Source organism: Taeniopygia guttata, chromosome 27, assembly GCF_048771995.1.
Source record: "Taeniopygia guttata chromosome 27, bTaeGut7.mat, whole genome shotgun sequence".
In the NCBI taxonomy this organism is placed as follows: domain Eukaryota; kingdom Metazoa; phylum Chordata; class Aves; order Passeriformes; family Estrildidae; genus Taeniopygia; species Taeniopygia guttata.
Window position 1 is genome coordinate 5,491,046 of NC_133052.1, and position 15,087 is coordinate 5,506,132.

General features: G+C 58.4%; 1 protein-coding gene across 2 annotated transcripts in view; it reads left to right on the forward strand.

The window, feature by feature from the left end:
• SCN4A (sodium voltage-gated channel alpha subunit 4) overlaps nt 1-15,087 on the forward strand; it is a 43,792-nt gene that overhangs the window by 21,875 nt on the left and 6,830 nt on the right. For both annotated transcript variants that reach the window (XM_072919117.1, XM_041721583.2), the window contains 9 exons: nt 1,149-1,322; nt 1,594-1,950; nt 5,796-6,227; nt 10,415-10,556; nt 10,870-11,024; nt 12,162-12,335; nt 12,991-13,113; nt 13,343-13,621; nt 14,835-14,888. In XM_072919117.1, the coding sequence (XP_072775218.1) occupies nt 1,149-1,322; nt 1,594-1,950; nt 5,796-6,227; nt 10,415-10,556; nt 10,870-11,024; nt 12,162-12,335; nt 12,991-13,113; nt 13,343-13,621; nt 14,835-14,888 (1,890 nt within the window). The remainder of the gene's footprint in view (nt 1-1,148; nt 1,323-1,593; nt 1,951-5,795; nt 6,228-10,414; nt 10,557-10,869; nt 11,025-12,161; nt 12,336-12,990; nt 13,114-13,342; nt 13,622-14,834; nt 14,889-15,087) is intronic.

A 15,087-nucleotide genomic window follows, 5' to 3' on the forward strand; every position in this document is an offset into this window, starting at 1 on the left:
GGGCTGAGGAATGGGAGCGCTCCCATCTCCTGGGCTGCCCCTGTGCCCAGCTCCAGCACCTGCGGGGCTCTGGAAGCGCAGCCCTGGAGTGACAGACGCCGCTGCCCGGGCGGGACCGGCTCTGGTTTCATCCAGGAAATACAAGGGGATTAATGGGCCGGGGCTCAAGGCACGGCCGGGCTGAGGCAGCTCCAGAGCTTCCTTGGAGCCAGGAGCGGATCCTGGCTGCGGGGACAGCCCGGGGGATGATCTGCTGGGGAAGGGCCCGGTGGGGATGGGAGCAGGAGGAGCAGATCCCCCTGAGCCGGGGCTGCCCCGCATCCCCTGCCTGTGCCCGGGGTGGGAGCTGCCTGCCCCACCACACCATGTACGGGCCAAGGGCAGGGATCGGCTGGGAGGAGCAGGACAAGGGATGTTTGTGGGCTGCCATGCTGGGGACATGTGGGGACAATCCCCTGCGGTACTGAAGCAGGACAGGGGATGTTTGTGGCTTGCCATGAAAAGGACATGTGGGGATAATCCCGTGGGATGCAGCTGCAGGAGCAGGACAGGAGCATTTGCAGGCTGGATGCAAGGGACATGCAGGAGCTTCCCTGCTCCGTGGGGGACAGACCTGTCCCAACACCGTCCCCAGTCAGGGCAGATCTGTCACAGGCCCTCTGCACCTGCTGTGCCATGGAATGGCAGCAGGGATGGTGATTGTCACCTGGCTGAGCCCTCTCTGCAGTGACGCAATGCTGCAGGTGCTGCTGTGGTCCCAGCAAAGGAGCAATGTGTAAAACCCAGCTCAGCTGTCACTGGGCTCAGGGAGGGACAGGGGCATCCCAGCAACAGCCCAGTTCCCAGTGCTGGACACCTGTGATTTCCCAGTCATTCCAAAGGTGTCTCCTTGCCAAGGAAATTTTATTTTTAATTTTCAGCTGCCAGGACTCACCTTTGTGTCCCTCCAGAGGAATCGGTCACTGGTATTCCCAGCCTGGCTTTACCAGCCACACTGGGCAGCACCTGGGGAGCTTGTTCCCAACTGGGACTGGCCCTAACAGGGTGAAATGCTTTGTGAATACACGAAAGGGGGGGATGCTGCCCGCCCCACCCCACAGCTCAGCACTGGTTTATGAACAAGTGGTCAAGGGTGCTGCTTCCCACAGGTCTTCACCGGGATCTTCACCGCGGAGATGGTCCTGAAGCTCATTGCTCTGGATCCCTACGAGTATTTCCAGCAGGGCTGGAACATCTTTGACAGCTTCATTGTCACTCTGAGCCTGGTGGAGCTGGGCTTGGCCAACGTGCAGGGGCTCTCCGTGCTCCGCTCCTTCCGCCTGGTACGTGCCGTGGACACCTGGGCGATGACAGGGACAGGGTGCGGGTGGCTTGTCCAGCTCCTTCATGGTGGAGGCTCAGCTTGGGAGGGCCCAACCTGGTCCTGTTAAAGACAAGACTAAGTTAAATATTCGGGAAGTTGAAGTCAGAGCAGTTGCAGGTTTAACCCCTCCTGCCTCGGTCAAACAGCCCCGGAGGGTCAAATGGCAGTGGCACAGCCTTGCTGTGGCAATGACACCCCCAGCCAACCCCTTCTCTCCTTGCCCCCCACAGCTGAGGGTTTTCAAGCTGGCCAAGTCCTGGCCCACTCTCAACATGCTCATCAAGATCATCGGCAACTCCGTGGGTGCCCTGGGCAACCTCACGCTGGTTTTGGCCATCATCGTCTTCATCTTCGCCGTGGTGGGGATGCAGCTCTTTGGCAAGAGCTACATCGAGTGCGTGTGCAAGATCTCTGTGGACTGCACCCTGCCCCGCTGGCACATGAACGACTTCTTCCACTCCTTCCTCATCGTCTTCCGCATCCTCTGCGGGGAGTGGATCGAGACCATGTGGGACTGCATGGAGGTGGCCGGCCAGACCATGTGCCTCATCGTCTTCATGATGGTCATGGTCATCGGCAACCTCGTGGTGAGGCTGCGGACTGGGGGCCCTCCCTGGGGGACAGAGGGGTGGTGGGGCGGGGCTGCCTCTCTCCAGCTCAGCTTTTCCACAGGGCTGTGCCTGTGGCAGGGTCTGCTTGGAGCTGTAGGGAGCACAGGGATTCTCCCCCCTCCCCAGGCCCTTCGGGTGGGCTGTGCCAGCTCTGTGTAAAACAGAGGGAGGAAGGATTCCTGAGGGACCTCCAGCTGAAACCAGACCAGGAACTGGGGAGAAACTGAGGCACAGAAAACACAAATGGGCTTCAGGCAGAGGCAGGAGCCACTCTGGGATAAAGCAGAGCTCAGTTTCAAGCTGTCTTCTGTCCTTCACTTGGCTTTTCTTCCCCCATTTCCCACCCTCCTGATGAGGGATGGAGGCAGAGCACCATCCATCCACCATCCATCCATCCATCCATCCATCCATCCATCCATCCATCCATCCATCCATCCATCCATCCATCCATCCATCCATCCACCCTTTGCTCCAGGTGCTTTTGGGAACAACCTCCCCCCCACTCCCCCACCCCTGCAAGGCTTCTGCAGATCCCCAACCTCCCCAGCCCCCACCGTGCTCCAGGTGGCATCTGGTGATGGCCAAACTTCTTCCCTGAGTTTGTGGGATCCCCTGCTCCCCTTACCCCCCTCCTACACCCCACCCTCCCCACTCCCCCCGGCTGCCTGTGCTGCCTGAGCCGCAGGTTTGCGAGTTCCAGGCGAGCGTGAAATCCTTTCTAAACTTGGTAACCCCATCGCTGGCAGCTCTGGAGCTTGTTTTGCAGCCTGCGTGGGCCCTGCTCTCCGTTCTTGAGGAGCAAGGCAGGGGAGGGAAGCGCCGACTCGCTCCTATTACTTGCCGGGATTGTGTAATCCCTTTGGAATTTGCTTTGAAAAACTATCTGCCCCCAGGAGCTGCTGACCCCTGTCCCCAGGGAGGCTCTGAAAGGAGCCCAGGGAGAAGCCCAGAGCAGCCCCCGGCTCGGGTCAGCTTGGAGTGTCCCAGTTTAAGGACAGAAAGTTGGGATTTGGGTGCCTCTTGGCTTCCCTGGCTCATGCCAGGGACTTGGGGCTTTGAAGAGAGAGCCTCTGGCTGCAGACCCTGCCCAGGGCAGTGCTGGGCAGACGAGGGGAGCAGCCCCGTGCCCCCCTGGCTGCTCATCTCCTCAGCCAGAAAAGGCTTGTGATGCCACCTTTGCATCACCTCTGCTTGTGATCCCCTTTGCAGGGGATGGTGAGGCTGGGTCAGGCTGAAAATCACCCACCTGTAAGAGCAGGAGCCTGTCCAGAACCACCCACAGGGAGTGCAGGAGTTTGGACCGGGAATTCCAGCTGGGGCTCCCTGCAGAGCCCTCCCAAAAGGGGTTCTGGAAGGTTTCCCTCTTCTGGAGCTCTTTTTTGGAGCAGTACAGTCCACCCACCTCTCCAGGGGACTGCTCTGGAGAAGACACAGGGGCAGCACAATTTCGGCTTGTAGGGTCAGTGACAGCCCTCCCCGAGGTGCCATTGTCCCCTCCCCGAGGTGTGGGTTTCCCCATCCCAGAGGTGTGGGTGTCACCTCCCAGGGGTGTGGGTTTCCCCACCCCAGAGGTGCCAGTGTCACCTCCCAGAGGTGCCAGTGTCACCTCCCAGAGCTGCAGGCGTCCCCACCCCAGAGGTGCAGGCGTCCCCACCCCAGAGGTGTGGGTGTCCCCATCCCAGAGCTGCAGGTGTCCCCATCCCAGAGGTGCCGGTGTCCCCTCCCAAAGGTGCGGGTGTCCCCATCCCAGAGGTGTGGCTGTCTCCTCCCAAAGGTGTGGCTGTCCCCGTCCCAGAGGTGCAGGTGTCCCCTCCCAAAGGTGTGGGTTTCCCCATCCCAGAGGTGCAGGTGTCCCCATCCCAGAGGTGCAGGTGTCCCCTCCCAAAGGTGTGGGTGTCCCCACCCCAGAGGTGCAGGTGTCCCCATCCCAGAGGTGCAGGTGTCCCCATCCCAGGGGTGTGGCTGTCCCCACCCCAGAGGTGTGGGTGTCCCCTCCCAAAGGTGTGGCTGTCCCCATCCCAGAGGTGTGGGTGTCCCCTCCCAAAGGTGTGGCTGTCCCCATCCCAGAGGTGCAGGTGTCCCCTCCCAAAGGTGTGGGTGTCCCCACCCCAGAGGTGTGACTGTCCCCACCCCGGAGGTGTGGGTGTCCCCTCCCAAAGGTGTGGGTGTCCCCTCCCAAAGGTGTGGGTGTCCCCACCCCAGAGGTGCCAGTGTCACCTCCCAAAGGTGTGGCTGTCCCCACCCCAGAGGTGCAGGTGTCCCCTCCCAAAGGTGCACCCCAGCTCTTGGGGCAGATCTGCAGCTCCTGCACAGTCTCCATTTACAGCCCAGCAGAGAAACACCAAGCAAAAACACGGCCAGAGCCCTCTGTGCCCTCCTCCTCCTCTCTGCCAGGCTCTCCTGGCCGTGCCTCAGGTATTTCCGAGCCTTGGAGCACGTCCCAGAGGCTCCCAAGTCTCCCCGTGCAGGGAGGTGTGTATTTCTCCGCGCTTCCCCTACGCAGGAAGAAGGTGACCTGTCCTTTGCTCTTAATGACATTTTGAGCATTTCCTTTGGGGTTATTCAGGGAAAAGGGAGGAAGTCAGTCGGGTGACAAGGTAACGGAGTCCTGCCCAACAAAGCCAGAGCCAGCGGCACCCATTAACTGTAACTGGTACTTAACCGGGACATTCGACTGCTGGGCCCGCGGGGATTTATTTAAAGACGTGGTTTAAGGCACATGGCATGAGCCATGTGAAAACAGCAGTGTCCTTGGATAGCAGCTAATTCCCGTCTCAGATGCGCTGCTGGCACCGCACAGCACGGCACAAACACCGACAGCTGTGGGCTGGTGTCCCTGCTCTGCCCGCGGGGGTGCCTATCCCACCCCTCTGCGCCCGAGCTGCTCCCGGTTCCTGGCAGACAGCAACCCCAGCTGTGCCAGGAGAGGCTGTGGTGGGCTCCAGTCACGTTTTGGGATGGTGAAGTAGAAGGGGAGGCACACGAGCCCAGGCTTGGAGTTACTCAGAGCATTCACTGGCTCGTGCTGAGGTGCAAGCTCACTCTGACGGAGCAGAGCAGTGTCCAGGACACAGGGATGGGGTCACAGCTGGGCCCAGGCTCCTCCGTGGCCCCAGGGGTGGGAGACCCTCAGGAGCTTGCTGGGCATCTGGGCTACCAAAGGCAGGGAAGAGGAGAGGGAGAGCTGCAGCTGAGAACACAAGCAGGAGGTTTCATTCAGGGCAGAAGGGACATAATCACAGAACCGTGGAATCCCAGACTGGTTTGGGTTGGAAGGGACATTAAAGAGCACTCGGCCCCACCCTGTGACATGGCCAGGGACATCTTCCACCATCCCAGGTTGCTCCAAGCCCCATCCAGCCTGGCTTTGGACCCTTTTCCAGGGATAGGGCAGCCACAAGAGCTGAGTTGCATCCCTGGGGCTGGTGGGGAGAAGCACCAGAGGCTTGGGGAGTCCCCCATGGGGTTCCTGGAGCTCCAAGAGACCAAAGGAAGGGACACACTCACAGACCCACAGCAGACCTTGAGAGGAGCTGAAACCATGACTGGCATCACTTGCAGAGGGATCCGCAGGACCGTGGGAGCCCAGGGTGAGGTGGAAGGCATCAGAGCCCAGGGGGCTTGAGGAGGAGCATGTTCATGTCCTCCAGGGACTGGGATTGGCACCTCTGCTGTCCCCAGAGCTGGTGAGGGCAGAGCCCATGAGATGCTCAGTGAAGAGGCTCCTCCACAGTCACCAGTGATCCCTGCAGCTCCAGAGGGAAATCCTGAGGCTCAGGACCCGCTGGACCTCAGGGCTGGCATTTGCTTTTTCCCCCCAGGTGCTAAACCTGTTCCTGGCTCTGCTGCTGAGCTCCTTCAGCGCTGACAGCCTGGCGGCGTCGGACGACGATGGGGAGATGAACAACCTGCAGATCGCCATCGGCCGCATCACCCGCGGCATCGCCTTCACCAAGGCCTCGCTCCTGGCGCTGCTGCGCCGGCTCTGGAAGGGCAAGAAGGTGGCACCAGAGGAAGAACAGGAGCCCAGCAAGAGGGACAACTCTGTGCTCAACCACGTGGACACGGCCCTGGAGCCCAAGTCAGGGTACCTGGATGGCATCATGGGCAAGGAGCACATTTTCATGGATGAGCTGGACCACATGAATTTCATCAACAACCCCAACCTGACGGTGCAGGTCCCCATCGCCTCTGAGGAGTCCGACCTCTACGAGGAGACCAGCACCCAGTCTGACACCGAGGACACCACCAAGGTCAGGAAGGCGGGTGGAAGGGGAAGGTTTCACCCCAAGACTGGCACTGTCTTGCTGTGCTGCCCAAAGAGTGATGTTGGTTTGGGTCACTTTCACCTTTCTCACAGGGCGTGGCACGGGCCAAACTTGGCGTTGTCCAAGCTGGCATTTCCCAGTGTAAGCTGGAGTGGAGGGGAGGGTCCAAGCAGGGCTTTGGCTGGTTTGGGTCAGACTATGGGGTTATGCTGATGGCACAACACCACAGGGGCAGTGCAAGGGTCAGAGCGCCCGTTTGGGGTTAAAGATGTCCCAGAGGAACCCGATGCCAGGAAATCTGCTGATGGCACTATCATTGGATCCACTGCTAATGCCTCGGAAAGCATCACCGTGGGGGGGCCTGAACCAGATGGAGGAGCTTAGCAGGGCTGAACATGAAGGGAGGGGTGTGGGATCCAAAGCTGAGACAGCTGAGTCTCCAGGGAACTGCTGGGGTCCACTGGGAGGGTGGCAGGGGGACAAGAAACTTGGGAAGACCCAAGTGGACACAAAAGGGTGATGGTGCAGTGGGAAATTACTGCTTACTCCCGCAGTCCTGGGGACACAGGGGGCAGCTGCCGGTGCTGAGGAGGACAGGAGCAGGTGCATCAGCCTGGGAAGGGGTTTTGTTTGGACAATAGGACGGCTCTGAGCAGGGATTTGTCGTGACTGGATGGCAAACATGTACCAGGAGCTGAGAGAACTCTGGAAAGCTCCACCCCAACCAGCCCTGCCAGGTCCAGGAGGCATCTGGTGCTGCTGCACACCTGGATGGGACTGCACAGGGAGCCCCAGAAAGGCTGGAAAATGAAGCAGGGCTCCCAAAACTGCAGAGCCTCTCACCTCCCTCCCACCTGTAGGCTCCTCACAGCTCAGCACAGTGACAGGGACCCAGCTTGGCATGACATGGGGCAAGGAGAGGGGACAGTCACAATTATTTTGTGTTATCTGGGGCAATGGGGAGATTTCAGCATTTGGGGTGCAGAGGAGACAGGAGGAAAGGTGGGGCTAGCCACTGTCCCTGCCAAGCCCTACAGAGGGGACAAACTTGCATGGAGCACCTTGGTCAAGGGAATGGGCCAGGGGGGTTTCTGCTCCCAGTTCCCTCAGGGTTGCCCCAGGAGGGCTGAGAGTTGCCATCCCCCCCACAATTTTCCTACTCAGCCCCAGTCCCGCAGCAGCAGTGCCCAGCATGCTGGGCACACTGCAGAGGTGATGCCAGTGCCAGCCTGGCCATGATGGGAGGGGACACAGGGGGTGCCCGTGGACCTCAGCTCCCTGTCAGCACAAAGTGCTTCCCAAGAGGTGAGAAAACCTTGGGGTGAAGTTATGGGACCCATCCTGGCACAGCTCTGGGCTTTAGGGTGTGTTCAGCAGTGAGCACCCGCTCCAAACTCTGCATAGAAAAACTCTGAGCTCAGCAAAGGCAAAGGGCACCTCTCAACCAGTAAATACCAGTTCAGTCCATCGGGGCTGTTTGGTTTGGTGCCTAAATTCAGTCAAAGCTGACTCAGGTGGGAGCCAAGGGGGTGCATTAAAAACAGGGGCCCTGCCCAGGCAGGAGGAATGATGGGCTGCAATTCATCATGAAATCACAAGTTATTGGGGTTGGTGAGAGTCTCAAAGACCATTTAATTCCAATCTCCTGCCATGGCAGAGACACCTTCCACTGTCCCAGGCTGCTCCAAGCCCTGTCCACCCTGGCCTTGGGCACTGCCAGGGATCCAGGGGCACCACAGCTGCTCTGCCCACCCTGCCAGGGAACAATTCCCAATTCCCAATATCCATCCCTGCCCTCTGGCAGTGGGAGCCATTCCCTGTGTCCTGTCCCTCCACCCCTTGTCCCCAGTCCCTCTCCAGCTCTCCTGGAGCCCCTTTGGGCCCTGAAGGGGCTCTGAGCTGTCCCAGATCCTGCCCTTCTCCAGGTGAGCACCCCTGGGTGAAACGACCATGGTTTGATTTAGCACTCGGGTGCGCAGCGGCAGCCCCGCGCTGTCCGGGCTGGGGCCGGGCGCATTCCCAGCGGGATCAGCTCCAGGTGGAGCCAGAGCCCCGCACAGCGCCCGCTCCGGTCACCCACCGGCACCAACGTGCTGGGAAATCCTCTCCCCTTCCAGAGCAGCTCCTTTCGAAGGAAAAGATCTTTTTCAGGGAAATGGCAGGGGCAGGATCATCACAGCTACACTTCTGCGTCTTGTGGTTGATTTCTCTTTGCAGCTCGGACTGGGCTGTGGCTCTGCAGAAGCAGCGCAGGGCTCAGGGCTCTTCCAGGGGCTTCTTCCATGGGGATCCCACCCTGCTGGGCAGGGTGATGTGTCCTGAGATGCTCTGGGCTCTGGTGCAGCACTGGGGTGTTGTGAGTGGAGCTGAGGGAGCTGGGAAGGGGCTGAGGGAGCTGGGAAGGGGCTGAGGGAGCTGGAAAGGGGCTCAGCCTGGAGAAAAGGAGGCTCAGGGCCCTTCTGGCCCTGCACAGCTCCTGCCAGGAGGGGACAGCCGGGGGGTCGGGCTCTGCTCCAGGGAACAGGGACAGGAGGAGAGGGAACGGCCCCAGGCTGGGCCTGAGGAGGTTTGATTGGAGATTAGAGAAAATTCCTGCATGGAAAGGGGTGTACAGCCGCCCATGGCTGGGTGGAGTCCCCATCCCTGGAGGGGTTTAAAAGCCTGTGTGGTTGTGGCACTTGGGGACATGGTGAGTGGTGGCCCCCCGCAGTGCTGGACTCGGAAGGCTTTTGCCACCTGAACAGTTCTGTGGTTCTCAGGGCTGTGGGTTATGGGGCCACGGGGTGAGTCAGGTGTGCAGCACCCAGGATGGGAAAGCCCCAGGCAGGCTGGAGATGCTGTGCCAGATGGGATGGGAATTGCTCTCCAAACCTGCTGGTTCCAGGTGTGGGAGGACTCAGGAGCCCCCAGGGATGGGTTTTATCCCTGTTCCCACCCAGCAGAACCTGCCTTGAGCTCCACCCACAGAACTCCTGGGTTCCGTGAGCCATCCAAGGGCCTTTTGGACCTTTCCCCACATCTCCAGGGAAGCTGCACTGGTTTGTCCCCACCGTGACCCTTTCTAAGGCTGTCCTGGAGGCAGATGGCTCCTGTGGGGTCACAGCTTGCCTGGCTCCGTGCTGAGCCTCCCTAATCCCCCTGCCCCTCCCGTCCCTCCCCCCAGCCTCAACGGAGGGTCCCTGTGGTCCTTGAGGGCCACCAGCTGAGAGCTGGTGCCACCCCTGCTGTGTGTCCTCTCCTGCATGTCCGCAGAGGTCCCTCACCGCCACATCTTCTCACAGAGACGAGGCTGTGGCTCCTGAAGCTGTGGGCAGTGACGGTGCCTCAGTTTACCCCAGGGGCTTTTCCCTGGTTTTTAGAGGATGGAGCAGCTTCTTTATGGATTACCAAAAACAGTTATCTCCTTCCCATGTAAGCCAACACCTTCTTGTGCTGGAAATACCCATCCTGGATCCTCGGGCTCCTGCTGCTCCCAGGTAGGATAGGCAGGGCTGGGGATCTGCTCGTTCCTCAAGTGTTGCATGAGGGTCTCAGAAAGCCGAAAAAAAAAAAAAGCAGAGGAAAAAGAGTCCCAGGGCTTGCCAAGGTTTTCTCTTGTTATCAGCCCCTCTGGCCTTGCTGAGTGTGTCTGGGAAGGCAGCCAAGCTGGGCTCTGGAGCAGGGTGGAGCTGGAGAGAGGTATTTGGGGTGCAGGTTTTGAACTTGGGTGAACCTCGGGCTGAGGGCACTTCAGCACGAGCCGAGCCAGAAGAAGGAGAGAGCAGAGGCTGCTTGGGTTTCTGCACCAAAAGGGGGTTGGCAGAGCAAGTCTGGGATGGGGACACACAGAGGAGGAGGACGAGGCAGTGAGAAAATCAGCCTGAGGTGGTGGCACAGGTGGATGGGAGATGGAGCTGCTGTGCTGGGAGGAAGGCTGGCATCAGGGGACCTTTTGTTCCTCTGAATCTGGATGAAAAGCAAAGCTCAAGTACCAAAAACCCTCCCAGGTTTGCATCCCTGGATGATTCAACAGCTTCTGGGCTGGGTGTCCATGGGAGGGGGACTCAGATCATTCTCCAAATAAGGGAGTCCCACCACCCATCTGGCCCTGTCTGGGCTCTCTGGCGCATGAGGAGCATGGCTGGAGACAGCCCAAGGCCAGGAGCCCGGCCTGAATTGCTGTCCCTCTGCAGGGAGTCCCTCTGAACCCCCTGTCCAGCGACAACGCCTCGTCCGTGTGCAGCACGGTGGATTACAAACCGCCCGCGCCCGAGGAGGAGGAGGTGGCAGAAGTGGCTGAGGAGAGCAACGAGCCCGAGGAGTGTTTCACTGAGGGTGAGGAACAGAGCAGGGCTGGAGACCCTGGGGACAGGGGAGATGGGTGTGGAGAGGGGAAAACGGGGGTGGAGGGGTCACTGCCAACCAGTTTTTGCAGCACAGGGACCCCCAGGCTCCCTGAGCTCAGCCCCGATTCCAAATCCTCCTGTACCACCCCAGAGATGATCCCCATGGAGATCCCCTCATGCACCCCACCTAAGCCCAGCAGGATCCTGGTCCAGCTTCCACCAGGGAGGGTTTAAAATGCCAATAAAACTGGGAATAGTGGGAACACCCCGGCCAGGAGTGACCCCCAGCCCTGTGTCCCCAGGCTGTGTGAAGAGGTTTCCCTGCCTCTACGTGGACATCACCAGTGAGAAGGGGAGGATTTGGTGGAACCTCAGGAAAACCTGCTTCCGCATCGTGGAGCACGACTGGTTTGAGACCTTCATCGTCTTCATGATCCTCCTCAGCAGTGGGGCACTGGTAGGTGCCACCTTTCCCCTGCCCCAAGGGCTCTTCCCAGCCTGGGGGAGCCCACGGAGGAGACAGAGCCCAGGCTCTGGGCATCTCCTGTGCCAAATAATCCAGCTGTGGGCAGATGTTTGATTTTGACTCCCATTTGGCTCGGCTGTAACATCCTCCAGGAGTCCTGGTCATCCTCCCCAGCATTCCTGGACCATCATCCACAGGCTGTGGTCCAGTGTCCATGGCTTGAGGGGATGCCACTGCCTACAGCCCCCACTCCTCCCCTTAATGCCAACTATGAACCATCTGAGCAATTTACTGAGCTTTGTGTGGTTCCTCATTTCACCACCACCAGCACTGGCTGTCAGGAGCTGCTGGACAAACGGTTCATGGGTTTTATTTTGCTGTTCAGCACCTCCATCAGTGCCTGGTGCTCCCTCTCAGAACCTGGGTGTTGTATTAAATCAATCTAATTAATTATCAGAGTTGACCTGGTGCTCTTCTCTGAGTGTTTGGGCTGGATTTAACCCAGGAAATACCAACTTCTCTGCAGATTTGAAGGAGAACAGAGGGACTGAGAGGTTTTTCAGACACACTTTACATGTCTGCAGCTCACTCTGAGGTGGTTGGGGATGTCTGAGGTTGTAGCTGGTGCAGGAATTGAAAGCTGTGCTACCCCAGCTGTGCAGCACCTGGTCACCACACTCATACCTCCAAGTGCTTACTCCACACGTGGGTGTAGCACTCACCCAAACTCCTCAGAGCATTTTCAAAACTCCCAGAGCATCCCAAGGTGTGGGTTGGTGTCCTGGGGTTTGAGCTGAGACACCTGGGAATTGGATGCAGTTGGACTGTGGCTTCAGGGAAGCTCTGCTTTGGGTCCAACCCCGCAAAGCCAACAAGGACCTGCAAACAGGAGCTGCCCCAGCGTGGATCAGGTCCTCATGGACCAGCCATCCTTCAGCTCCCAGCTTCCCGAGCCCTGGAGAGCAGGGAGATGCCAGCACGGGTGTGCTGTGGGGTGCCACAGGTCCCACAGAAGGATGGGACTGTCACAGAGCTCCGTGGGGTCCCACGGAAGGATGGGACTGTCACAGAGCTCCGTGGGGTCCCACAGAAGGATGGGACTGTCACAGAGCTCCGTGCCCCTTGCAGGCTTTCGAGGACATCTACATCGAGCAGCGCAAGGTGATCCGCACCATCCTGGAATACGCAGACAAGGTCTTCTCCTACATCTTCGTCATCGAGATGTTGCTCAAGTGGGTGGCCTATGGCTTCAAGGTGTACTTCACCAATGCCTGGTGCTGGCTGGATTTCCTCATCGTGGATGTACGTGATGAGAAGGGCCAAGCCAAGAGGCCTGGGGGAGTTAGGGGCTGTTGTAAATGAACCCAGATTGTATTTTAGAGGATAAAGGGATGGCTGTGGAATGAGGGCTTATAGCATTTCTCAAAATAACGGTCCCCCACAGGAAGGAACACTTCATTCCTGGTTGCAGGAACATTTCAAACCTTTCTGTTTTACACCCAAGCCAAGAACAGCCCCTTGCAGTTCCACCAGGCCCAGTAGAGCTGTGAAAGGACCCAGGGCCTCCCAAATGGTCTGTGATAGAGCAATCTATCCTTTCTGTGCCCCACATCAATTCCACCCTCACACTCAAGAGGTGTCATCCTGCCCCTGGATCCTGGAAGTGTCCAAGGCCAGGCTGGACGGGGCTTGGAGCAACCTGGGACAGTGGAAGGTGTCCCTGCCCATGCCAGGGGGTGGCACTGGATGGGCTTTAAAGTCCTTTCCAGCCCAAACCATTCTGGGATTCTGTGACCCTTGAGGCGTCTGGTCACCAGGGACCCCAAGGACTCGAGGTCTGTGTCCCAGGGCTAGAGGATGACCACCAGCCTGAGGGACTGGGGGGAGAGGGCAGGGCAGGAGCTGCAGCTGTGTTTCCACCTGAGGTGTTGCTGATCACTTGGGCTGCTCCTTCCAGGTGTCCCTGGTCAGCCTGACAGCAAACTGGCTGGGATATTCCGAGCTAGGAGCTATCAAATCCCTGCGGACACTGAGGGCTCTGCGACCCCTGCGTGCTCTGTCCCGGTTTGAGGGCATGAGGGTAAGTGTGTCCCCATGTGCTGCTGGCCCTGACAGGGACATGAGAGCCCTCAGCAGTCCTCTACATCACGGACAGTTTTGGTTTTCAGGGGCCTCCAGACTGGTGGGATCAATGCTAAGGTACCTTTGCTCCAGTCTGACCTCACTCAGTGCTGCTGGGGAGGGTAAGGTTGGGCATGGGGACATGAAGGTCCCATCCAGGTGCCCCAAGGTCTTTTCTCTCCTTACAGGTGGTGGTGAATGCCCTGCTGGGTGCCATCCCCTCCATCATGAACGTCCTTCTGGTCTGCCTCATCTTCTGGCTGATCTTCAGCATCATGGGGGTGAACCTGTTCGCAGGGAAGTACTACAGGTGCGTCAACACCACCACCGGGGAGCTCTTCGACATCGACGTGGTCAACAACAGGAGCGACTGCATGGCCCTGCTCCACACCAACGAGGTCAGATGGGTCAACGTCAAGGTCAACTTTGACAACGTGGGCTTGGGATACCTGTCCCTGCTGCAGGTGGTACGTCATGACATCGGGTGTCACCGTCCAGGACGTGCGGAGCAGGGTGGTGGGATGAGCATCAGGGCTGATGTGTGATGGGCTTTCTTAGCTGCTTCTTGTCTCCAAAGCTGGTTTTTAAACACCAAAGAAAAACTCCTTAGGAAAGGAGGGAAATGCCTAGCCAAGGAGGAAAAGGGACAGGGTAGAAGACGGGAGGGGAAGGTTTCACCAGGGTGCAGATGGGTGCAGCAGCACCAAGGCTCGTGCTGCAGAGCAGCCCCAGAGTCAGGAGGGGAGGCTCTATCTTACCCCTGCACCCCTTTGGAAAGTTCAGTCTGCTCCAGCTGTAGGTTGTGGGGCTTTGTGTGGGGCGGGTGATGACTGGAAAAAGGGCACACGTGTCCCCTGCGGGCAGTGGGCGAAGGCAGCCGGGTTCCACTGAACTCCCCACAGCTGGGCCAGGCAGCAAAGGGGAACTGCTCACCACAGCTTTGATAAAAATATACACGTGGGCTCCATTGTGGGGCAGGCTGGGGCTACTCCCATCAGATCCAGGGGAACTGGCGGCTGCAGAATCGGAAAACAACCCCATCTGATGACTCTGCTTCTAAATTCAGCTTCCTCTTCAGCCTTGTTGTTCCATCAGATTCAGGAAACAAAATGTGCAGACCTTTTGTTTAACAAATCAGCAGCAAAAGGCTGTAAGAGATGCAGTGGAGACCCTGTAAAAGACTTGGTGTGGTCCCCCCACCATGCTGGGATGGGAATTCAGCAGACCAGAGGCAGGATATGGAAATCAGCACTATGGAGGTGGCAGTTTGGGACTGGAAAGGAGGCAGCTGGCCCTGGCACAGCTCTCCCTTTGGGAAAATGACTTCAAAGAGAGTAGAAGGGAGAAAAAAGTCAATTCCTTCTTTTCCCTGCCTTGTTTGCAGTGGTGTTTTGGGAAGTCACTGGTAGCCTCAGCCCCAGAATGGTCTATGCATATTCATATGGGAATTTCCATATTTCTGGGACATCTTTCATGTGGATTCAACCCCCGCTTCTCTCCTGACATTCCCACAGAGAAGCCGGAGTGCTCAGAGCTAAACTCCAGACATGAACCCATCACATTCCCTTTCTTCCTAGCCACAAACAGCGCCCAGAAAATACATTCTCCTCCACTGCCACAGGATCACAGAATCCTTTGTGTTGGAAAAGACTCCGAGTCTGACCATTCCTGTTCCCACAGGCAACCTTCAAAGGCTGGATGGACATCATGTACGCGGCTGTGGACTCACGTGAGGTGAGGGGACACACAGGGACACACTGCTGATTCCAGGGGTGGATTCCCCTTGGCAGACTGGGAACAGGACCCAGAACTGAGGCTGGGATGGATCCTTGCCTGTGGCATCACCTCTGGCTCTGCCTTTTGGTGCTGGATCTCACCTATGACTTCAGCTAGGATATGGGTTACAGGAGAAACGCCCAAAATATATCAGATC